Source organism: Heloderma suspectum, chromosome 2 (assembly GCF_057233095.1).
Source record: "Heloderma suspectum isolate Gila_16-S chromosome 2, 16-S_ref, whole genome shotgun sequence".
In the NCBI taxonomy this organism is placed as follows: Eukaryota; Metazoa; Chordata; class Lepidosauria; order Squamata; family Helodermatidae; genus Heloderma; species Heloderma suspectum.
This window is the reverse complement of record NC_139459.1, coordinates 281,882,573-281,907,559: the sequence shown is the minus strand read 5'-3', so window position 1 is coordinate 281,907,559 and position 24,987 is coordinate 281,882,573. Positions and strand designations below refer to the sequence as shown.

General features: G+C 43.5%; 1 protein-coding gene across 1 annotated transcript in view; it reads left to right on the top strand.

The window, feature by feature from the left end:
* CACNA2D2 (calcium voltage-gated channel auxiliary subunit alpha2delta 2) overlaps window positions 1–19,784 on the top strand; it is an 806,035-nt gene extending 786,251 nt beyond the window's left edge. The window contains exons 29-38 of the mRNA XM_084839654.1: window positions 3,247–3,341; window positions 4,669–4,716; window positions 5,563–5,634; window positions 5,970–6,122; window positions 7,547–7,599; window positions 7,931–7,986; window positions 9,456–9,579; window positions 16,328–16,437; window positions 18,130–18,218; window positions 19,233–19,784. Of these exons, the coding sequence (XP_084695780.1) occupies window positions 3,247–3,341; window positions 4,669–4,716; window positions 5,563–5,634; window positions 5,970–6,122; window positions 7,547–7,599; window positions 7,931–7,986; window positions 9,456–9,579; window positions 16,328–16,437; window positions 18,130–18,218; window positions 19,233–19,361 (929 nt within the window). The 3' untranslated portion in view covers window positions 19,362–19,784. The remainder of the gene's footprint in view (window positions 1–3,246; window positions 3,342–4,668; window positions 4,717–5,562; window positions 5,635–5,969; window positions 6,123–7,546; window positions 7,600–7,930; window positions 7,987–9,455; window positions 9,580–16,327; window positions 16,438–18,129; window positions 18,219–19,232) is intronic.
* The last annotated feature ends 5,203 nt before the right edge of the window (window positions 19,785–24,987 follow it).

The window sequence follows — 24,987 nt, the reverse complement described above, 5'->3', positions numbered from 1 at the left end:
ACAAGGCTTTTATTGTGCAAATGCCCTGTCTCATACACAAAATTTCAAAGGGGGGCCAGATAGGGATGTATGGATTATGTAAAATCTGTTCCATTTATGTTTTGTCAGGTGCATTTCGTTCCATCATCTGCCCACTGATGGAATCGGATTTTTTTTAGTTTCTGAATTTGCGCAAAACTGCGCAAATTCCCCCAAAATGTGCATTTTCACACTTTAGCCTACGGGAAAATGTGCATTTTCAGCTGTTCTTAATTTTTGCATATTTTTCTACTACAGAATTTGTGCAAAATTCCCAAAGGTTAAAAAAATGGTCTGCAAGTCCACAGAATCCACCCAACAGGGGAAAAGCCAGTCCGCTATGGAATCTGCAGGTCGCATTCATAAAAATCCAAACCCATTTGGTTCCATTGTGGATTTCTCCGATATCCCTAGGTCCAGTTGACATCCACTCGTAACCCTCTCATCTTGTCTGATCTCGGAAGCTAAGCAGGGTCAGCTGTGGTTAGTGCTTGGATGGGAGACCGCCTGGGAATCAGGCTTCCTGCAATGAGCACGGGGTTGGACTCGATGGTCTTTTAGGCCCCTTCCAACCCTATGATTCTGTGATACTATGTTTTCCCACTGCTTGTTCCACCCTTTTTCTTTCTACAAAAAAAAAAATCTGTTAAGTAGGAAAAGATAGAATAGTTGCAAAGACTTTTGATTAATAGCACTAGAACCTTCCATCTAGAAGCACTTGGATCTCCAATTTGGATACAGAAAATCAGAGATCTCAAGGGAACGTTTTGTGCAAAGACGGGCATGATAAAGGACAAAGAAGGCAGGGACCTAACAGAAGCAGATGAGATTAAGAGGTGGAAAGAATACACAGAAGAACTATACAGGAAAGATCTGAATGTCCCTGATAGCCATGATAGTGCGGTCACTGAACTTGAGCCGGACATCCTAGAAAGTGAAGTCAAGTGGGCCTTAGGAAGCATTCCTAACAACAAAGCTAGCGCAGATGACAATATTCCAGCTGAGCTATTTAAAATCCTAAAAGATGATGCTGTTAAAGTGCTGCATTCAATATGCCAACAAATTTGGAACACTCAACAATGGCCGCAAGACTGGAATAGGTCAGTTTACATTCCAATTCCAAAGAAGGGCAACGCCAAAGAGTGCTCAAACTACCGCACAATTGCGCTCATTTCACATGCCAGCAAGGTTATGCTCAAAATCCTACAAGCTAGGCTTCAGCAGTATGCGAACCGAGAACTACCTGAAGTACAAGCTGGGTTTCGAAGAGGCAGAGAAACTAGAGATCAAATCACCAACATTCGCTGCACCATGGAGAAAGCAAGAGAATTCCAGAAAAACGTCTATTTCTGCTTCATTGACTACGCTAAAGCCTTGGATTGTGTGGATCACAACAAACTGTGGCAAATTCTTAAAGTGATGGGAGTACCAGACCACCTTACCTGCCTCCTGAGAAACCTGTACAAGGGTCAAGAAGCAACAGTAAGAACCGGACATGGAACAACCGAGTGGTTCAAAATTGGGAAAGGAGTACGACAAGGCTGCATATTGTCACCCTGCTTATTTAACTTATATGCAGAGTACATCATGAGAAATGCCGGGTTGGATGAATCACAGGTCGGAATTAAGATTGCTGGGAGAATTATCAACAACCTCCGATATGCAGACGATACCACCCTAATGGCAGAAAGCGAAGAGGATCTCAAGCTGGTTTGAAACTCAACATTACAAAAACTAAGATCATGGCATCTGGCCCTATCACTTCCTGGCATATAGAAGGGGAAGAAATGGAAGCAGTGACAGATTTTACTTTCTTGGGCTCCAAGATCACCGCAGACGGTGACTGTAGCCATGAAATTAAAAGACGCTTGCTCCTTGGGAGGAAAGCTATGGCAAACCTAGACAGCATAGTAAGAAGCAGACACATCACCTTGCCGACAAAGGTCCGTCTAATCAAAGCTATGGTTTTCCCAGTAGTAATGTATGGCTGTGAGAGCTGGACTCTAAGGAAGGCTGAGCGCCGAAGAATTGATGCTTTCGAACTGTGGTGCTGGAGAAGACTCTTACGAGTCCCCTGGACTGCAAGGAGGTCAAATCAGTCAATCCTAAAGGAAATCAACCCTGACTGCTCACTGGAAGGACAGATACTGAAGCTGAAGCTCCAATATTTTGGCCACCTAATGCGAAGAGAAAACTCCCTGGAAAAGACCCTGATGCTGGGAAAGACTGAAGGCAAAAGGAGAAGGGGATGGCAGAGGATGAGATGGCTAGATAGCATCACCGATGCAATGAATATGAACTTGAGCACGCTCCGGGAGAGAGCGCAGGACAGGAAGGCCTGGCATGCTATGGCCCATGGGGTCACGAAGAGTCGGACACGACTGAACGACTGAACAACAACTGCTTGGACTTCTCTGGACTATTGTTAACAAACCCTTACATTAGGCTGAAAGTACAAGTGGCCCTGATATAACTTGTCATGCTCTGAAATAATTATGATAGCTTTGAAGAAACAGAAAGAGGAATTTTACAAGATAGTCCTGAGACAAATTCCTTCATAAGTTAGGTTCCCTGTAGTTCAGTAAAGGGGTTTCAGTCCTTTTTAATTTAGTTCACAAGAAAACAAAACTCTGTTAAAATGTACAGCCTTAAAAAAAATCCTCGCCAAATAATAGCTGTGCTTTGAAACCTAGAATGGTAATTTGTTCCAGGCAGACACAAACAGCTGATCTTCAGTCTCCTCATTTCTCTAGTCTTGAATGGCTGGGAATTAATTTCACTTCCTGCATTTGGTTTGGAGACAAGCATACACTGAAGGAAGAAGTGACAGTGAAAATATTACATGCAGGCTGGGTTTGAGAAAGATATCCCAGTTGTCTACAACTTGCATAGACAGACAGGAAGAAACAAGGATGTGACCAAGGCCAGAGTATGGCATAGAAGCTGAGTGCATGCCTTTGGCTTGTACTCGTGCAAGTTTCCTCCACCTGGTTTTGGGTGATCTGCCCTTCTCCAGCAGCCCCTCCTCCCATTCTGCTCAGGAGAATCTCCTGACCCTCCAGAGAGGCTTTTCAGGGGAACTCTGGGAGCTTCAGTGAGGAGACAGGGGCAGGAAAGACTTCTTCCGCAAGCTGTCTTATGATTGCAGTATTCAGGAACCAAGCCTATGTCTTTAGACAAAAAAATGAAGGACATTTGTCTAAGCTGAAGATCTTTTTCTTTCCCCAGTGGTTGGAGTGAAACTTGACCTGGAGGCCTGGGCAGAAAAATTTAAAGTCCTTGCAAGTAACCGAACGGAAAGGGATCAGCTGGGAACACGAAGAGTAGGTGGTGGAGAACATCTTCCTGGGAAAGAAGCTGGGCACTTGTATTTTGTATATGCTGTGGTTGGAGCTGAGGAGCACTCAGAATTCCATGCTGGGCCCCACATGTTGTAGCGCTGCAGCATGGCAATCATCACGAACTTTTCAGCTTCTCTCTGTTGATGTTGTATGAATCCCTAGAGGTTATCTCTATATCACTGTTCTTGAAAGAGGCCGCCTATTCATAGCAACACCTCTTTATCTTCCAGTTCTTTCCAATAACACCCTCTTGTATGAATAAAAGAGTGTTAAGATGTTAAAGTTGAAGCCACCTTAATATCTCTGAAGAGGGTATTTCATAAACAGGGTGCCACCACTGAAGGCCTAGATTCCTGGTAGCCAACTGCTTAGCCTCTGAAGGCTGGGACACACACAACAGGGCCTTGGAAAAGGATCTTAAAAGATGGGCAGGTTCATATGTGCAAAGGTCTTCTGTCATCAAATTTCCTAGTCCAAAGTCATTTAGAGCTTTGTAGCTCAAAAACAGCACTTTGAATTGTGCTTGGAAATGAGCTGGAATCCAGTGGAGATCTTTTAACCCTGGGTTCTCCAACGTGGTGCCCGTAGGCACGCATGTGCCCACAGACACCTCTCTTGGCACCTGCTAGGCTCCCTGACCCTTCTGATTTTAGTTTTTGTTTAAGATTTTTTTTTTAACTATCTGCTGCCATGCTGCAAAGTGAAATGCTGCCCCCCAGTGCCATCTTTATTTGGGGTTAAAAGAGTTTTCTATTTTGGAGCTCAGCCCCCACCTCTGCCTTGTACTTAGGTTCTTGAGCAGGTTACTTTTCTTTTAGTCTCACCAGTTTGCCATTGGGAAATTGGTGTTTTGTGATTAGCCATGGCCACCATGTCAGCCATTCTATGAATGGGCAAGCTGCCCTGCACAGTAGCCATTTTGTGAGAGTGCTCATAACACTCCATCAAAGTTCCAAATATGCCCATCAACCCCAAAAGTTTGGGGAGACCTCAACACTACTAAGACATGTTGCACTCAGCAAGTCCCAGTTAACAACCAGGCTACCATATTCCTAAGCAATTTAAGTTTCCAAATAGTCTTCAAAGGCTTCCCCACATACATTTTAGCAATCTAATCTGGATGTTATCAGAGTATGGATAACGATGTCAAATCATCCTCATTACTTCCTCACAATCCCCTTCTGACTATAAAATCTGTTGATCTGTGATTCTGAAAGATATGTTTTCATGTTCTGGGTTGCAGTAAACCACTTTGAATGTGTGTTTAGATCTCTCTTAATTTCATTGCTTATCTTCTTTGGTTTTGCAGTGCGACCCCTCCACAAGCTGTGAGATGGACTGTGAGGCTAATTACAAGGTACATATGGGAAATGCAGCTAGATAACTACTTCCTGAACCAGAGGACTACCATAAAACCCACTCGAGTTTAGAGTATATAAGTTAAACTAACCATTTAAAGCGAGGCACTGGAAATGTTTAATAGGGCCACAAAAATAATAATATACCACCACAAATAATAATATACCACCAGATTTTTTTTAAAATGTGATTATTATGTGACATATTGAAAGAAAACGGTTTCAAGGAGATATGTACATATTGCCATAGGCACAATAATTCTCTACAAACACACATGCCCCTACCTGCCAGGCTCCGTTTCCAACACCACTATTTGCTTCCTCATAGACTACCTTTCTCCTGATCCTTACACACATGCAAGCCCCATAAATGGATTAAGAATAGATGAGTAGAAGATCCTACCCTGTGGTTTTTCTGAAACCTGACTGGCCTGAACACTGGAAGGGTGTCCCTTCTCTTTCTTATGTCCATCTTTTCTCTTGGATTGGTATGTAACTAAAAAGACAAAGCCACATGACACTGCCTTATACAGAGTCAGGCCATGGATCCATCTAACCAGTATGGCATACTGTGCAGCTTTCTAAGGTTTCAAGTTGCAGTCTTTCCCATCTCTGCAACCTGATATCCTTTTTTTGTAAGCTGGGGATGCAAGGATTGTACCCGTGATTTTATGTATACAAATCACATATTCAGTGAGCTATGCCCATTGGTGTTGCAAGGATGTTGCCTGTGCTCCATATAGAGGCAATCCGGCAAGTGCTTTGCTAAAGGGCTAATGCTGGTCCATGGACCAGAATTTAGAAGTCGCTGCCCTGCAAAACACAAGTGTTTTTCACTCTTGCAGGACCTCCTTTGTGTGCTCATTGACGATGGGGGCTTTTTGGTGCTCTCCAACCAGGAAGATTACTGGTTCCAGGTAAGCTGCTCTTTTTCTGTAGGAAAGTGTTTCGATGGTGCTCCCAAAAGCAGGGCCTCCTACACACTTCAGTTATGCAGAAGTGAATGTTTTATTTATTCCACTGTGACTCCTGCCTAATAGCCAAATGTCTTAATTATGCATATTCAAAAATTATTTCCTACATGTTTAGTGCAGTTCATTCATTACTCCTTATTTCCTGTTTAAGACCATTTCAATTGTGTTATGTATGAAAATGGAGGAGTGACAGCATTGCTGCAAAAAGTAACTTGGTGGGGAAATGCACAGCAGTCTTGATACAGCAGATGAGTATTCCTTTCTTTTTTTCTTTGCAGGTAGGAAAGTTCTTCAGCGAGGTGGATGCTCACCTGATGTCTGCTCTCTACAACAATTCGTTCTTCACACGGAAGGAATCATATGACTTTCAATCTGCCTGTGATCCGGAAGCCCCAAGCAATACAGGAGGTGCTGCACACAGGGTATATGTGGTGAGTCATGGCTCTTATGCTGTGAAGCCTTCGCTGCATGTTGGAGCATTGGATGCATAAGTGGGAATTTCCTTCAGATCTAGACAACAACTGGTATTATGCAGCCACAGTAACCACTGTTCAGGGAAATCAAGGTTTTTTAGAACAACAAGAGGTTCTCCTATTACAAAAAACAGAGGAAGGATGTTCAGTGGTATTAATGTAAAGTTTAGTAGGGACGGGGATCACTGCGCTTTTTAGATAGGGAGATGAATACTACAGTTTGTGAAAGATCAGAGTATAAACCTGAGAATTCTGTTTGAGGTCTGAACATATGGAATCCCATAGCAATTTTGCAGGCCACCGTGTAGATAACAAAAAGCTGATTTGAAATTTGGAAGATGTTATATGAAAATGTAACATACATCGCAATTGGTAGTGGCGTGGATTGCAGGCGAACCATAGGATGAGTGGCTCTGATACATCACATTTGCTGCATCAAGCAGCCAATATGTGGCAGTCTTTCAAACAATTTCCCACATGGCGGCTATAAGAATTGCTTTGGGCCTGCATAGTAGCGTTTTGACTGAGACAACTGTCAGTGATTCAGAGCATGTACAATGCCTACCCATTACACAGCAGCATTTCCCTATCCCCTTTATTCCGTGCATTCAGTGCAGTTGCATCAGAGTGCAGAAATTTTACATTTGTATTGATCATAGTTCATTCTTGTTTGGACTAAACTTAACATTGGGTACAACCCAATGAAACTAATAAGAGGAACAATCCTCTATTAGTTTCATTGGGTTGTATCCAATGTTAGTCTAATGTAAGACCCATTCATTTCAATGGGTCTACTCTAAGTAGGATTAAATTGGATACAACCCATTACAGGCACACAGCACAGACCATTTGACACAAGGGACCGCTGGTGCCTGCAGACCATAGTTTATTAATCACTGAGATGTTTCAAGTATCTGATCTTTGTCTAGTAAAGTAAAATCAGTACTCGGGCTCTTGTGTCACAGGAAATACAATGCCTGGTACGGTGACTTTACTACAATATTTGCCCTCCATCATCTTGCTAATATTAAGCCTTGCTGTCCTTGCCATGCTCGTGGTTGGGTCACTCCAACTCTCATCAACTTCTTATCCTCTCTGCCTCATGATCCAGTGGATCTCTATGTATAATTATTTGTAGGTTCTTTATCAATAACAAAGCACCATTAGTGGAAATCAGTTTTCATCCCGCAATATGAGCACAGATCATGTTTATACCCAGTCAAGGTACACAGAAATACAATAAAATGTTGAGGAATTATCAACCCTTTACAGAATGCTCCAGGCTCCATGCTTGGTCCTGAGCATGTGAGAAACTGCATAACATTGGGCTTGCGCTTACTGTTCTCTTAATAACCACATTTCCTTTGTCCCTTCATATGCAGCCAACCATGGCAGATTTTCTGAACCTGGCTTGGTGGACCTCAGCAGCTGCATGGTAAGTCTTTCCCTTGCAATTTACTGGATGAGCTGAAGAAGCTTAGGTTTTATAGCAAAACAGAACTGCAGCACATTGGGCATAATAATAATAGAGCCCACAGATGGAAGCATGTAGTAGAGCTGTTCTAGGTTTGCAAAGTCAATATTTCAAAAAGTTCAGTAGAGATCTAGGGGTTCCTTGGCTTTTTACATGCTTTGGAGCCTATATTAATAAAATATGTATCATCATATCTTTTTAGTTGCTTAAGTCAAGGAACCTGGTTTTGTTGGTGACATGCACTGATTTTCTTCTAGTATCAGCTAACATTTCTGCCATTTCCTTCCACAAGGTCTCTATTTCAGCAGTTCTTGTATGGACTAACCTACAACAGCTGGTTTCAAACAGGTAAGTGGTCCTTGCTGGTTTATTCCATTCAAAGAGATGAGTTGGCATTGAGGGAGCACTATAGGTTAACTATATAGTTGGATTAGATTCAGAAAAGGAAAATGATACTGAACTGTAGGGAATTGCCAGCTTTTCCCCTATTACCAAGAACTTGGATTCATTGCTAAAGCTATTAATCAACAATGCAGAAAAGCACACATTCGTGTCTTTAAATATTGCGTGGAGTACATCTAGGAAAAAATGGTTACTGGTCAAATTCAAATGGGGTTGAAGGGCCAAATTCCCTATCCAGTAGACATCAAGGTGTCAAATCTATAATCCATAGACTATGAGGTAGAACTCATAGCATCAGTTCTACCTCAACTGGATTGCAATCCTAAACATGATACCTAGTAGTGAACATAATGGAACATACATTCTGAGTAAACATGTATACAATTGCGCTATTAGACTGTGCAGTCGGAAGCATTATAAATGGTCCCTGCAGCTATGACGAGTTACCTATTCTCTAAACATTTATAGCACAAATACAGCAACGGTAACATTTTAGTGTGGCATTTAGTCGCAGCTACGAGTGAGTCAGGCCTCTGGCCTACTAAGGAAATCCAGCTCCGGGCACTCAAAATGGTTCAGTAATTTGTGTAGGGTGTGGTGAATGTCCTATAGGCTGATTAAGGACCCTTAAAGTGTTTTATCAGGTCCCCAAGCATTTGATATGCCTGCTTTAAGGTTTGACCTTGTGTTGCATTTTATTTCATCTCAGGTTTTGGTCTCACTGCCCCAGTAATAATGCAAATTCTCCATATATACATACTTCCTCCACCCAGAATTACAGGCATAGATATTTCTCAGATACAGCTGAATTTTCACCCCAGTAAACCTGATGTAATGTGCCAAAAGGGGTGAGGGGCAGGAGATAATGAAGTACCCGAATTTAGCTTCTGCTATAAAAAAATTAGCAGGTGCAAGCAAGATGTCTATGGCAAATGGGTTTAGTGGCACACATTCACCATTAGAAACATATCGGGACTCGGTAATGGATTGGGGGGTGGGGAGGTCAGGTGAAACAATTACCAGGTTGATGGAAAATGCAAAATATCTGTCTAGACCAATCACAGCAATGTGTATACCTTGTCAGTAGGGTACCAACTTATGTGTAAGGTGACAAATGGTAGGCTAAACTGGAAGAGCAGGTGACAGATCACAGGATGCAGTGTGATTCTTTGTCTACCTTCTTGCACAATTATCAGTAGCAGATTCCACAAAAAGTCAGTAGCTCAGACATAACCTTAGAGAAGAACAGTTAGGTTGCAATCCTATACACTCTTACCTGTAAGTCTAACTGAACTCACTGGGACTTATTTCTGAGTAAACGTGTATTGTGCACTATTAATTTAAATGAGCTAGGAAGGATAAACCAAGTGTCTATTTCCATTACATCCCACTATAAGTGTTGTGTGTCCTAACAGAGGATGTCACAGCAGATAGCGTGGAGTCCAAAGAGACCAGCTGCATCATGAAGCAGACCCAATACTACTTCAGTACAGTTGACTCCACTTACAACACCATGATTGACTGTGGAAATTGCTCCAGGTCAGTGGAAGATGTCCCTGATATAAAGGTTCATAGTAGCTCACCAAAGCTGTTGATATCCAGAAGGTGGTAAGATGCCCTGGCTCAGGTCTCTCTTTTTAAACAGGACTAAAAGATGGCCACCAGGGTTAGCGCTATCCATCGCAGAAACTGATGGAGAGCTGTGACTGGAAGTTTAGCCAAAATAACAGAAGGTGCTTCCGGACGGAGGCTTCCAGTGCTATCAATTAAAAGGCACTGTGCAGCTATTTCATCTTTTCCTCCTTAGCAGATTTTTTTTGGAAGGAGAAAAGATGGAAGAAGCCGTGGGAAACATGGGAAGGTTGCAACTGGAGGAAAATATCATCTGGTCCTCCACCCCCTGTAAAATGCAGTGACTGAAGCAGGGTGATTGCACAATACAAGTCTTGTCCGGGAGCACCCAGAGAGTCCTTCTTGGGGTTTTGCAGATGGATTACTGTCCAGTCATACGCAATATTGCTCTGAATACTGAAGGGGATGTCTATGTGGCAAACTGATACACTTTAAAATATCCTGGGTATTGTAGTTTGGTGCGGGTGGTGAGATTCTGTTAGCCCCTAGCCCCCCATCAGAGAACTGCATTTCCCAGGGTGCCCTGGGGGGAGAGAATGACTGTTAAACCAATAAGAGAGCCAAACTATACGTTTATTTTTATTTTATTGCATTTATACCCTGCCTTTTTTCCTCTTGCAAGGAACCCAAGGCGGCTTACATTATCCACCTCCTCTCCATTTTATCCTCACAACAACAACCCTGTGAGGTGGGTTGGGCTGAGAGTCTGTGACTGGCCCAAAGTCACCCAGTGAGCTTCCATGGCCGAGTGGGGAGTAGAACCCGGATCTCCCAGCTCCTAGTCCAACACTCTTGCCACTACACCACACTGGCTCTCTACATTATTGCATATAATATGATTAACTTTTAAAACAAAAATAGCTGCTGGGGGTGGGGGGAGCGGCAATCAGAACCATATTGGGGAGGGAGGGAAGGTTCAACCATTCCCCCCCCTGCCGCCATGGTCCTGACAAAAATCTCTCTGCAAATAGGAGCTGGGGGGCAGAGAGATTTTTGTCAGAACCATGGCAGAGGGGAATGGTTACTTCCCCCCCACACACACACACACTTATTCGGATCCTTCTCCAACCCATGGTGGCCAGCTATTTTTAGTTTTAAAAAATAGTCACATTAAATACTGTAGGAAGCTTTAAAGGCATTGTTGTTGTTGTTCAGTCGTTCAGTCGTGTCCGACTCTTCGTGACCCCATGGACTACAGCACGCCAGGCCTTCCTGTCCTGCGCTCTCTCCTGGAGCATGCTCAAGTCCATATTCATTGCATCAGTGATGCTAACTAGCCATCTCATCCTCTGCCGTCCCCTTCTCCTTTTGCCTTCAGTCTTTCCCAGCATCAGGGTCTTTTCCAGGGAGTTTTCTCTTCGCATTAGGTGGCCAAAATATTGGAGCTTCAGCTTCAGTATCTGTCCTTCCAATGAGCACTCAGGGTTGATTTCCTTTAGGAATGACTGATTTGACCTCCTTGCAGTCCAGGAGACTTGTAAGAGTCTTCTCCAGCACCACAGTTCAAAAGCATCAATTCTTCAATGCTCAGCCTTCCTTATAGTCCAGCTCTCACAGCCATACATTACTACTGGGAAAACCATAGCTTTGATTAGACGGACCTTTGTCGGCAAGGTGATGTCTCTGCTTCTTACTATGCTGTCTAGGTGTGCCATAGCTTTCCTCCCAAGGAGCAAGCGTCTTTTAATTTCATGGCTACAGTCACCATCTGTGGTGGTCTTGGAGCCCCAGAAAATAAAATCTGTCACTGCTTCCATTTGTTCCCCTTCTATATGCCAGGAAGTGATGGGGGGAGATGCCATGATCTTAGTTTTTTTAACGTTGAGTTTCAAACCAGCTTTTGCACTCTCCTCTTTCACCCTCAACAAGAGGCTCTTTAGATCCTCTTCACTTTCTGCCATTAGGGTGGTATCGTCTGCGTATCTGAGGTTGTTGATAATTCTCCCGGCAATCTTAATTCTGACCTGTGAGTCATCCAAGCCGGCGTTTCTCATGATGTACTCTGCATATAAGTTAAATAAGCAGGGCGACAATATGCAGCCTTGTCGTACTCCTTTCCCAATTTGGAACCAATCGGTTGTTCCATGTCTGGTTCTTACTGTTGCTTCTTGACCCTCGTACAGGTTTCTCAGGAGACAGGTAAGGTGGTCTGGTATTCCCATCTCTTTCAGAATTTGCCACAGTTTGTTGTGATCCACACGATCAAAGGCTTTAGCGTAGTCAATGAAGCAGAAATAGACGTTTTCTGGAATTCTCTTGCTTTCTCCATGATCCAGTGAATGTTGGCGATTTGATCTCTAGTTCCTCTGCCTCTTCGAAACCCAGCTTGTACTTCTGGTAGTCTCGGTTCACATACTGCTGAAGCCTTGTTGTTGTTGTTGTTCAGTCGTTCAGTCGTGTCCGACTCTTCGTGACCCCATGGACCATAGCACGCCAGGCCTTCCTGTCCTGCGTTCTCTCCCGGAGCGTGCTCAAGTTCATATTCATTGCATCCGTGATGCTATCTAGCCATCTCATCCTCTGCTGTCCCCTTCTCCTTTTGCCTTCAGTCTTTCCCAGCATCAGGGTCTTTTCCAGGGAGTTTTCTCTTCACATTAGGTGGCCAAAATATTGGAGCTTCAGCTTCATTATCTGTCCTTCCAATGAGCAGTCAGGGTTGATTTCCTTTAGGATGGACTGATTTGACCTCCTTGCAGTCCAGGGGACTCGTAAGAGTCTTCTCCAGCACCACAGTTCGAAAGCATCAATTCTTCGGCGCTCAGCCTTCCTTATAGTCCAGCTCTCACAGCCATACATTACTACTGGGAAAACCATAGCTTTGATTAGACGGACCTTTGTCGGCAAGGTGATGTCTCTGCTTCTTACTATGCTGTCTAGGTTGGCCATAGCTTTCCTCCCAAGGAGCAAGCGTCTTTTAATTTCATGGCTACAGTCACCATCTGCAGTGATCTTGGAGCCCAAGAAAGTAAAATCTGTCACTGCTTCCATTTCTTCCCCTTCTATATGCCAGGAAGTGATAGGGCCAGATGACATGATCTGAGTTTTTTTAATGTTGAGTTTCAAACCAGCTTTTGCACTCTCCTCTTTCACCCTCAACAAGAGGTTCTTGAGATCCTCTTCGCTTTCTGCCATTAGGGTGGTATCGTCTGCATATCGGAGGTTGTTGATAATTCTCCCGGCAATCTTAATTCCGACCTCTGATTCATCCATCCCGGCATTTCTCATGATGTACTCTGCATATAAGTTAAATAAGCAGGGTGACAATATGCAGCCTTGTCGTACTCCTTTCCCAATTTTGAACCAATCGGTTGTTCCATCTCTGGTTCTTACTGTTGCTTCTTGACCCTCGTACAGGTTTCTCAGGAGACAGGTAAGGTGGTCTGGTACTCCCATGGAACGTATCACAAGGCTGAAGCCTAGCTTGTAGGATTTTGAGCATAACCTTGCTGGCACGTGAAATGAGCACAACTGTACAGTAGTTTGAACACTCTTTGGCATTGCCCTTCTTTGGAATTGGAATGTAAACTGACCTTTTCCAGTCTTGCGGCCACTGTTGAGTGTTCCAGATTTGTTGGCATATTGAGTGCAGCACTTTAACAGCATCATCTTTCAGGATTTTAAATAGCTCAGCTGGAATACTGTCATCTCCACTAGCTTTGTTGTTAGGAATGCTTCCTAAGGCCCACTTGACTTCACTCTCGAGGATGTCCGGCTCAAGTTAATTGACCACACTATCATGGCTATCAGGGACATTCAGATCTTTCCTGTATAGTTCTTCTGTGTATTCTTTCCACCTCTTCTTAATCTCATCTGCTTCTGTTAGGTCCCTGCCTTCTTTGTCCTTTCTCATGCCCATCTTTGCACAAAACGTTCCCTTGAGATCTCCGATTTTCTTGAAGAGATCTCTAGTCTTTCCCATTCTGTTGTTTTCCTCGATTTCTTTGCACTGTTCATTTAAGAAGGCCTCCTTGTCTCTCCTTGCTAATCTCTGGAACTCTGCACTCAGTTGGATATATCTTCCCCTTTCTCCTTTGCTTTTCGCTTCCCTTCTTTCCTCAGCTACTTGTAAAGCCTCATCAGACAGCCACTTGGCTTTCTTGCATTTCTTTTTCTTTGGGATGAAAGAAAAATCTTGCTGCCTCCTGAACAATGTTACGGACCTCTGTCCATAGTTCCTCAGGCACTCTGTCTATCAGGTCTAATCCCTGAAATCTATTACTCACCTCCACTGTATATTCATAAGGGATATGATTGAGGTCATACCTGAATGGTTTAGTGGTTTTCCCGACGTTCTTCAATTTAAGCCGAAATTTTGCAACAAGAAGCTCATGATCTGAGCCACAGTCAGCTCCAGGTCTTGTTTTTACGGACTGTATAGAGCTTCTCCATCTTTGGCTGCAAAGGACATCATCAATCTGATTTCGATATCGACCATCTGGTGATGTCCATGTGTAGAGTCGCCTCTTGTGCTGTTGGAAAAGAGTGTTTGCTATGATCAGCGTGTTCTCTTGGCAAAACTCTATTAGCCTTTGTCCTGCTTCATTTTGTACACCAAGGCCATGCTTGCCTGTTATCCCAGTGATTTCTTGACTTCCTACTTTAGCATTCCAATCCCCTATGATGAAGAGGACATCTTTTTTGGGTGTTAGTTCTAGAAGGTGTTGTAGGTCTTCATAGAAGCGATCAACCTCAGCTTTTTCGGCATCAGTGGTTGCGGCATAGACTTGAATTACTGTGATGTTGAGTGGTTTGCCTTGGATTCATACCGAGATCATTCTATCATTTTTGAGATTGTACCCCAGTACTGCTTTTCCCACCCTTTTGTTGACTATGAGTGCTACTCCATTTCTTCTAAGGGATTCTTGCCCACAGTAGTAGATATGATGGTCACCTGAATTAAATTCGCCCATGCCTGTCCATTTTAGTTCGCTGATTCCCAAGATGTCGATGTTCAATCTTGCCATCTCATGTTTGACCACCTCCAGCTTACCTTGATTCATTGATCTGACATTCCAGGTTCCTAAACAATATTGTTGTTTACAGCATCGGATTTTCTTTTCACCACCAGACACATCCACAGCTGAGTGTCCTTTCGGCTTTGGCCCAGCCACTTCACTTTTTCTGGCGCTACTTGGAAATACCCTCTGCTCTTCCCCAGTAGTATATTGGACACCTTCCAACCTGAGGGGCTCATCTTCCGGCGTCATATCTTCTAGCCTTGTGATACATTCCATGGGGTTTTCTTGGCAAGAATACTGGAATGGGTTGACATTTCCTTCTCCAGTGGACCACATTTTGTCAGAACTCTCCACAATGACCTGTCCATCTTGGGTGGCCCTGCACAGCATAGCTTATGGCTTCACTGAGTTTACGCAAGCCCCTTCGCCACAACAAGGCAGTGATCCATGAAGGGGAAAGGCACTGTAGTTGATCTTATTTACGGTTTTGCTTACAAATAAGAGCAGCATAGATAGCATAACACAGTATAGATAGGCATAGGAGGAATAGCTGAGAGAGCCAAAGATTAGTTCTATGGGCCTACTTTGATCCAGAGTGAATTTCAGGAAGTGATTGTTGGGTAGCAGAGTCATTTGACTTTGCTGAAGGAAGAAGCCTATGGGAAATGCTTGTGCTTGGTACACCTTTTTTTAAATAGACAAGTTGCCAACAGCACGGTGCAAAGACAGGATGCTTAAGGAGAGGTTGAGGTCCTTTGGAATTAACAAAGACATCAACAATGACATTGGTACATGGGAGGCACTTAGATTTAGAGTAAGGGGCTTAGAAGGAGCTTAGAAGGAGCTAGACTACCTTATGATAACCAATCCGCAAGCTTAAAACATAGTAGTTGCCAAGTATGGAAATAGGCATGGAAACTGGCAGAGCACAAGGATATAAAACAGAGCCTCAGCCCAGATGCCATGTTTTGCCTTCATTCAAGATTCCTAGGGTCTTTTCCAAGCCTACACAAAAGTTCTTTGAAGTAAGACAGAGCCTTCATCAGTGAATATAGTAAGATTATTCTATTTTTTGATTTCTGTATTAAGTATTAAAGGCATGTGTGTATGCTAGTTTTTTCTAATAAAAAAATTATATTGTATTTTAAACCATTGTCTGTGGGTGTGGAAGTCAGTGCAACTCAGTGCCAAGGCAGCCATGTCTCCTATCCCACCCCACATTTCAGTAAACAGCTACTGGGAACTGGTCATTTTAAACAGGTGGTTTAAGGAAAAATCACCAGTTAATTCTATATCCCTACAATCCATTAATGCATTTAACATAGTTTTGCCCTAAATCTGTATTTATAAAGAAGCAAGCATAACCCTGAGCAAATAGAAATGGTGTATGCATGTATCATTTGTCATGTTTTCTGTCCAAATAGAAAGTGGGTCCCAATCCCTCCTCCAGTACCAGTGGCATGTTTTTAGGATGGGAACGCAGCAGATAACAATAAACATGTATGCCACACATATTTGGCATGATCTGCGTGTATTTTGTACTTGGACATGTGTACTCTGCCATAAGATCAAATGTAACTCTAGCCTTCATTGTGTGAGCTGAGTTGTGACAATCTGGAGTAAGTAATAGTAGCAAAAATGGCATGATAGCAGCACTTCATCCTCCCACCCCCACCCTTTGCTTTCTCTTTCTCCAGGCTATTCCATGCGCAACGGCTGGCTAGCACCAACCTTCTGTTTGTTGTAGCAGAAAAGCCAATATGCAGTCAGTGTGAATCCACCAAGCTTCTCCAAGCACAGATAAAGGGTATCCTTTGATGTTCAGCTCTGCTGCACAAGACTGATCACTTTCAATGGCACTGGCATGGCATTTTTTTCACAGGGAGAATGATCATCCACCAATGGTTTTTTGTTGTGCTTCTATAAATGCCTCCTTGGATAGACTTCATGTGATAACTCTGATCTTTAGATTACATTCACATGAACAGGATCCCACAAGGGAAACATGGAGACTCCATACCTATAGATCTTATTCTGTAGCATAGATGTGGAAGGGGAATTTGTAACTACAGGCATTTCTACACAAGGCTTTTATTGTGCGCTTGTGACTGGTCATTCACAGCTTTTTGCAGGTCTTTTATACAACGACGTCAACCTCCAAGACCCCTCCTACGCTTTCTTGCCATTATAGCGGCATAATTTTCAACGGGGATAACGTGATAAGAGATTTTATCACACTTTGAAGTGCAATAAATTTCTGGTGAATTTCCAGAATCCCACTTTATCACAGTGCCATCTAGCGGCTGCATAATGAAACATATGGACCTTGCACAGAAAGAAAAAACTCAGAAAACAACCATGTGTAAAAGAGGTGATCTTAATCCCACAAGGAATCCGGAAGCAGAAGCCTTGGTAAGGGTGCAGGGTTTTAACCTCGTGTGGAGAAGCTCTCTGTGTGAACAGGAGCTCTACCAGTTCGTATCAGGGGAATGTGGTGCTACTCACAATTTTGGAATTGGCCTTCAGAGACAAAGGAAGTGTTGCAGAGAGCAGCACTGCAGAGAGGCGGGGAAAGGGCAGAAAGTAAAATGTGCCCTATGCAGAAGGAACCAGCAGAACAGTAGGGCCATGTGTCAGTCAAATCAACCCTCTGTACTGCTGACCTCTGCTGTCATATTGAGCATGGTTTAGATCAGCTTTCCTCAACCTGGTGCCCTCCATACGTTTTGGATTTCAACTCCCATCATCAGTCAGCATGGCCAATGGTCAGGAATACTGGAAATTTTAGAACAAAACAACTGGAGGACACCAGGTTGGGGAAGGCTGGTTTATATATATAGGGAACCATTTGAAACATACCGAGAATAGAGAATATTCACAAGGTAGCACTTTCACACTTTTTTCTTCCAAGGGCCCTAGATGCTAAAATCACAACATGCCCATTTGTACGGTTCACTAGATACTCCTCGTTAACTCAGTTCTCCTCGTGCTGGACCTTATGTAGCCCAAACACCACCATCCATGCATAAGAGGGGAGGAATCAGCAGGCTCAAAAACCCTCCCGGGCTTGCAGGAGTACGTTTTCTTAAAAACAAAAACCCTAAAGGAGGGTGGGGGGGGACAAAAACAGCCCATGAGAAGTGAGCATGCTCAGTAGCCCCAGAATGCTGGCTGACTGATGGAGGGGGTGGAATGAGAAATCGCGGTGGGGTGGAAAGGAATATTCCGGAAAAGTGCACAGCTAGGTCACTGGCTGGCTGATTGACTGGAACGCTGAACAGGCACACTCTATCCTGAAACATTTTGTTGCAGGCCCCACTTCAAAGTGACTAGCCCTCATAGTTCGAGAGGGTGAACTCTGCCGTCTCAAATGCTAGGAGACATTTGAAAATGCTAAATTTGTGTTGTATTTCTCAATCTTATTATTTTAAACGAATTTTAAGACATTGCTCTATCGCATGTTTATTGCCTTTTGCTATATTTCCTTGACAATGCAAAGCTCCACCGGGAGATCGCAATCAATGTGAGCTAGTAGAGAAGCCGCGGTATCGAAAAGGTCCCCATGTTTGTTTTGACTACAATAAAACGGTACGTAGAAAAAAATACTGCCCTATGGGTGCAAGGACTGCATGGATACATCTGAAGTGACTTTTCCCCAGGGGCGGGATACCCTAGAATCTGAGAAGCCAAGGGCTGAAACAGCCTGCTGGAGCTTCCCTTCTCAAACCAATCTACTGGTATGGAGAGCTTCCGTTAGTTCACCACTTGAAATGGCAAGCTGGAGCACTAGCCCATTAGCTGATCTACTCATGAACAAGTGCTCAAGGCCAAGCCTACTCATTCAGGTGCAAATTTGCTGTGGAATAATGTTCCCTGCAACTTCTGTCCCAGTATTTATTGGTCACATGTATATCCTGCTTTTCCTCTAAGGAGCCCAAGGTGGTGAACATGATCCTCCTCCTCTCCATTTTATCCTCAAAACAACCCTGTGAGGTAGGTTAGGCTGAGAGTCAGTGACTGACCCAAAGTCACCCGGTGAGCTTCATGGCTGACTGGAATCTGGGTTTCCCCAGTCCAACACTCTAACCACCATACCACTCTGACTCTCAAGAACAATACCTCAGTACCTCAGGAAACATTAACAGGGGTGTTGGGAAGGAGGAAGAGTATCTCTTTAATGAAATACTCATTTTTCATTTCTATTGACAAAATCAGAAATGGACCTCTAAGCTGTTACTCCATCTGAAAAGACTTTAACCAGCTGTTCCTAAGAGAAGCTGATCTGCATGTCCTTTTAATCCTACTGTGCTTCAGTGCTCTACCTTTAAAAAATTGGAAGTTTCCTTCCCCACTGTGAATATATTCAGTACAAATTCCCAGACATTTAGATTGCATATTAAGGAGATCCTATCTCCTGAGATTATATGTCCTAAGATCATATCTCCGCAGAATCATGCGAAGATTGATGATAAAACAGCTTTTTCCTTGCAAAAGGAAAATCACCTTGTAACATGTGCAAGGAGCGGCAACAAAAAAGTAACTGATCCCTGACCATGCACAGGATGGCCAGATCTCACAAATCTCTCACTTTTGTTTCCACAGGAAAACACCTCGGACTGCGGCAGAGGGGCCTCCTTTAGACCTTCCTTGAATATCTTGTTATCTCTGCAGCTCCTCCTCCTCTATTTGACTGCCAGTCGCTATCCACTGCCTTTGTCGTCTTGCCTTTGAAACATCCATTTAGTTCTAGCCCATCCATTTTTGCTTTATGCGCCATCTTCATCCCCCTCCAGACTTGCCAGAGGAGGGCAGCTGCCTAGTCCCATCAACTCTAGTTACACCGCAGCACTCACTCATGAGGACCATCTTTCTTCACTCAGAAATCCAGAAGCTATTCTCATTGTTTGTTTCTCGTTTTTCCTCATCCTCTCCTTGCCCTTCCAGTGTCTCTGCACATCTGTGCAAACACAGAGCTCTGAGCAAGACTTGGGGAAGCATGAACCATCGTGACCTTCTCCAGAGAGTGAACCTCCTTGAGCTTTGGTTCATTGCTCCCCATTCCATCCACTGAGCTGTTGGCCAAATACAAAGAACAGTGGCCTCTTGGTTTTTTTCCCATTGAATCTGTGGAATTCTGGGAGACCTTTGTCGATTTTCATCAAAAGATTTCTCGTCATTTTATTGTCTTAAAAGTATTTAATCAACAATGCTGACAAATTACTATTGTGTTTGAAACAATCTGTCTTCCCATCCCAATCATGCAAACAGAAACCGCAACAAAAATCAATAGAACAGAAAAAATGGTATATTCTTGCCAAATTGATTCTGTAGTCTAGTTAACTTTTCAGCCAATTCCAATGGCTTATCAAACTCAAAGTAATCCTAGGATGTCACCACAGCATCTCCATGCCACCCAGTCCACTCTGTGTTTTCCAAGGCCATCATTGCGGACTCTCTCAATAGTTAGATCCCATCTCAGACCAATTTTTAAATTATTATTTTTAGCCTGAAGATTTTAAGCTAGATCTTTCTACATCTAATTTCCAAGCATTTTAGCCTGACAAATTATAGTATTTATTGTCAGCAACACAGACACAAAGAAAAAAAAGGATTTGACTTGAATTTTATGGTATTATTTATTTAAACCAATTAACTCCATACTAAGAGGACTTGGAGAGCAAGCAGGGGAGAATGAAGTGTGTGAACACGCCATTCTAGTAGCCCATGCGTGGTTGGAGGTACAGTGGCTCTCACCGTCTTTAGCAAAATGAACAGCAAGGTAGAGTAATTCCAGTGGACAACCAAAATGGCCCAAACCCAGCAATCCCTGCCTCCAATCATTTCCTTACTTCTCCTGTTTCTTCCTTACTGGGCCCAGAAGCATTAGAATCAATCAAGAAAACAAGATGATCTATTGTGCTCCACATATCACTGTGAAGACTTCACTTCTGCAGTATCCTGCTCTTGGGATGGGCCAACAGTGGATTTGGCCAAGATAAAGAGGACCTTCTTTCTAGTTCACACTGTCCCTTTTCTTCTAAAGGATATTCTCCACCACACTGGCAGCAGCAATCTGTGCCAAACCAAACTAAGATGGTGATAGCCAAAGGTTTTTTTCCTGGACTTTGTGCAGAAACTTAACTGCACCTTTATAGTGCCCTCAATCTATCTAGTACTGGAATTTATGTGTTGATGAATGGGGCACAACTGGGGCTTCTAAAAGCAGCTGTTTTGCAGAGAGCTGATCATCTTCATGTCTAAGTACTTTAGCAGGTAAATATGCTAGTGAAGGTTAAGGTGACACCTGCCACTCAGCTCAAACTCACAGAACACTTCAGACATTCCATGTCTGGGATTATTACTATTGACAGCAGCCAGACAATCTGTTGCAGATTTGAAAACAAGAGTAAAGCTAAAATTCATCACCCACTCTCCTCAAAAGCTGCCTGTTGGTTAGAAGTTGCCTTGGGCAAGTTACCAGCCTTTGTGCCTGTTACTTGTGCACACACAGTAATAAACATACATTGTCATTTAATATAAACTGGTTTTCAGTCCCCAGATAACTCCAGAATCTCCTTCTCTTCAGCCAAATGTCCCCCAGTGCACTGCCTCTGCACTTGGGAGTAACCAGCAAAGTGGGAAGGATCCTCTTGTTTCTGCTTTACGTGAGAGCCACAAGCTGAGATTCGTTTCTGGGCAATGTGAAGAGCTGCAGCAGTGTACAGTACAGGGCGATGCAACGTCATCAGTGGGAAGCAGTTAATTACTACATCAGTAACCATGATGAACTTTCCTTGCAGCTTAGTGTGATGGTAGCAATCTGAAATGTTGTGCACAATGGTGTGCCTCATTTCGACTTCACCTGCTCATTTCCTCTAACAAGTCTGTTCGAGATAGTTAATCCAAACCTTGACATACTACCTGTCTTGAATAATCCAAGTTTTATGAATTTCATTTGCTTTTTGCAAGGAAATCTAGAAAGCAAACAATATCATCACCGTTATTTGAATCTAAGTTTGCAAGCAAGGAAAGCAACCCAGTTCGATTAACAAGTTCACAGTGTGTCTCATGATCTTGGTTTGGTGCCTTAATACTAAACCAGGAGCTTGGGGGTAAATCTCCTGCCAAAAATGAGGTGCAACATCCACAGGTCACATCTGAAGTGTGATGCAGAGTCTGCCACTTGTAGTCACCCCACAACTGTGTTTCATTGCCAGGGAAATGGACCCCTACAAATGTGGTACATCTGGGGAAGTTTTGATGGGCTCAAACAGTCCCAAAGTAGGCCATGGAGGTGTATCCTCAGAGAATGCTAGTCTTGGTCCGGTATGAACTGAAAGGGGGTGGAAGGGGATGTCACGTCACTGCTATAATAAATACGATAGTACAACACAAACACATGCAACTGGAAACTGTCTTAATGTAGAAAAAGTATTTGAGAGATATAGAAGTAGATCTTTGGCAGCCATACTTTGGTGCATATGCTTTCATTCCAGTGATTCTTGTGCTTGAGACCAGGAAGGAACTAGTTGCTTAATCTCTCAAAAACCAGCTTCAACCCAATTTCTCTGTCTACATGTGGTTCCCCCGTCTCCGAATGTCCAGTGTTCCAAATCAGCAGCTGAAAAGACCTCTCCTTCCAAGTATCTCACTGTTTTTTCCAACAGGCTTATATATACAATGAAATACCACTGGTGCTAAGGGTAATAGTTTTGCTTCATTGGCCTTGTATAGTTTTCTAGAGATGTAAACTGGGAAGATATAAATAGCTGACTCTACCTGACATTCAGTAGAGAGAGTACCATTCTTGCTTGAATACTCCCAGTAATGATCAGTTGTACTGGTCGTGGATACCCTCCCACGATCTCGCTGGTCTCTCCTGAGCAGAGACTACCAAATTGTGCCAAATTGTGGTTGTTTTGTGATGTCTGTAGTGTGCTTGGCTGAAATCCCCCAGGCTCATTCCACCCTAGTCTCCCTTATGCCACTTTGTCTGTGACTCTGTTCAGCTAGTGCTATGGAGCCCCCATTCGTAGGGTGTACTGCATAGTAACAGATACGGTGATCAGGTTGGAGAAAGCTGAGGCTCAGAGCATATGTACTTACAAGAGATGGAAGAGGGCCTGCAGTGCTTGTCATCTGTGCAGCAAGAGCTGATTTTGTAAAAGGGCCTTTCCCTGCTTATGAATACCTTACCACACCGGCAGTATGTATACCCACATCATGGACAGATAAAGACTCAGTTGTTTTTGCTGTCACACAGTCACTCAAGACCTAGTTTAATGTCCACTGGGATCAAAATGACATCTTTTGTTGGTGTTTGAACTTTGGCTGATGTTGTTGTCAAACTTGTACTCCACTAACAAAGCCTCATCACAAATTTGCAATGTGTCACACTCTGCCATTCATATAAATCAGCACCAGTGCTATGAAGTCTAGCTGAGCCCTTGCAAACCCAAGGATTGGATTTAAAAAAAGAAAGAAAAGCAAAAGCTAGGTGCTTTGCCACCATAATTTGCACAAACATGCCTTCAAATTCCCCTAGTTTTTCCTCCCCTGAGCTGACCTTGCTTCCACCTACCTTTGCTGTGAAGAGGGCACACGTGCCACTGATTAGAGCACTGAATCAGTCCTCAGGCTCGCCCCTCCCCCGCGTTTTCAAAAAATCTTAAATGTACATTCATCCCCTTTTTCAAAGAACAAACCAGAATCAATGTTTTAAATGTTGAAAAACTGCTCAAGACGGGAGATGATTTAGTGGCATCGCGTTCCAGCCAATCAGTGCCATATACAGCCAGCTTCTGATACCACTATGTAGAACTGGTTCCCCCTCAGCTCAGTCTGGGAGAGATGAATACATCTGAACAAAACATAATGAGTGTGCTTCAACAGGCGGCTCAGCACTGAAGCACACATATACATCTGTATGCAGCCTAAGGCAATGACCTACTTTCCACACCGAGGGTTACAGTTGGAGGGCAAAGCACAGAGATTGTGGGAGCTGCTGATGGAAGATCCACCCAAGATCCATTCTAGCTGTGATGGAGCAGCAGTTGTTCGACATCACAAATTAGGCAGTCTCCCAGTGACTTGTTCCGGTCCTAAAGACTGCTACCTATATGTTTTGGGCCTCTGCTTTACTTGTAGTTTAGAGAGTTCAATTAATCCTTGCTAATGACTATGGCATTTGTTCAACTGAAGTTGTAGTGCATTAAACCTCCAGGCCACCTGGCAGAGAGTAGGAAGATGAATTATCTGGTAAAAGCTTAGCCTGTTTCTGTATTTCCCTGTAGCATCTCTCTCCTAATGACAGCTCTATACTTTACCAGAAGCTGGCTTTAGTCTCCCTTTCAGAGGGGAGTGAAGACTGCTGAACAGAGAGCACTGGAGATGGAATGGAAGATCTCCACATAGCCCACCAGGCAGAGCAGATTGCAACATGGCACATTTCCCACTTTTAGCACTTACCCTGAGCACACCTGAGCATCAGAGGGGATTCAGCCTCTTGACTGGCCAGTCGCGGAGCCAGATGTGATGGACATGCTGCCCTGCCTCCAACTCCTTTCATTTGTGAGGTCTGTGGAAGCCATGCTTAGATGCCACTGTTCAGGGCTAAAGCCAAAGGGAGCTGGGCTGGAAGGGCTCTCTTTCCTATTCCTCATCCCTCAGTCCAACAGTACCCCTTCTTCACATTTTTCATAATGGTTACAAGGATGAAACAAAGGCCTTGTTTCTCTGGGTTTCAGAGCCAAGGAGGGCAAGTATTTGGATGGTGAACTATTCCCTAAAATGAGAAAATGTGCTCCTATTTTCAATCCAAGTGGATGGTTCTTTTCAAGTTTTTTGTTTGCTGGAAGATTGGTGTTTGTGCATGAGCTGATGGCATTGCAATATGTGCAGGTCTGAAGATGGAAACAAGTACCTTGGTTAGTCCCCTGCTACAGTAGTGATGTTTGCCTGTTAAGACTGAGATCTTCAGGTATACGTATAAATAAGTGTACATGGTGGATCTAGGCAGTAGCTGTTCAGAAATGTAAATGAGGGCTGGAAAGCCCACTCCCAGCACAGTACGTATTATCTGAAGGTGATCCTAGTGTCCAAGTGGTCAGAACTATGTCCCCAACAGTCAGAATCACCCCTATATCATTAAGTCTTCTTCTAGTCTCCATTTCAGCTTTGCCCACCGGAGAGTACCACTGATGGAGATGGTACTGAGGAGGGGAGACAGATTGGGAATGGAGAAAGGAAACCAAGAGCATGACTGGGTTGCTTGGTCTTTATCTCCAGCCTAGGGAAATGGGTAGCCTCGGAGAATGTAGTAAATGACCCTATAGTAGTAAAGGAATGGCAGTATTTT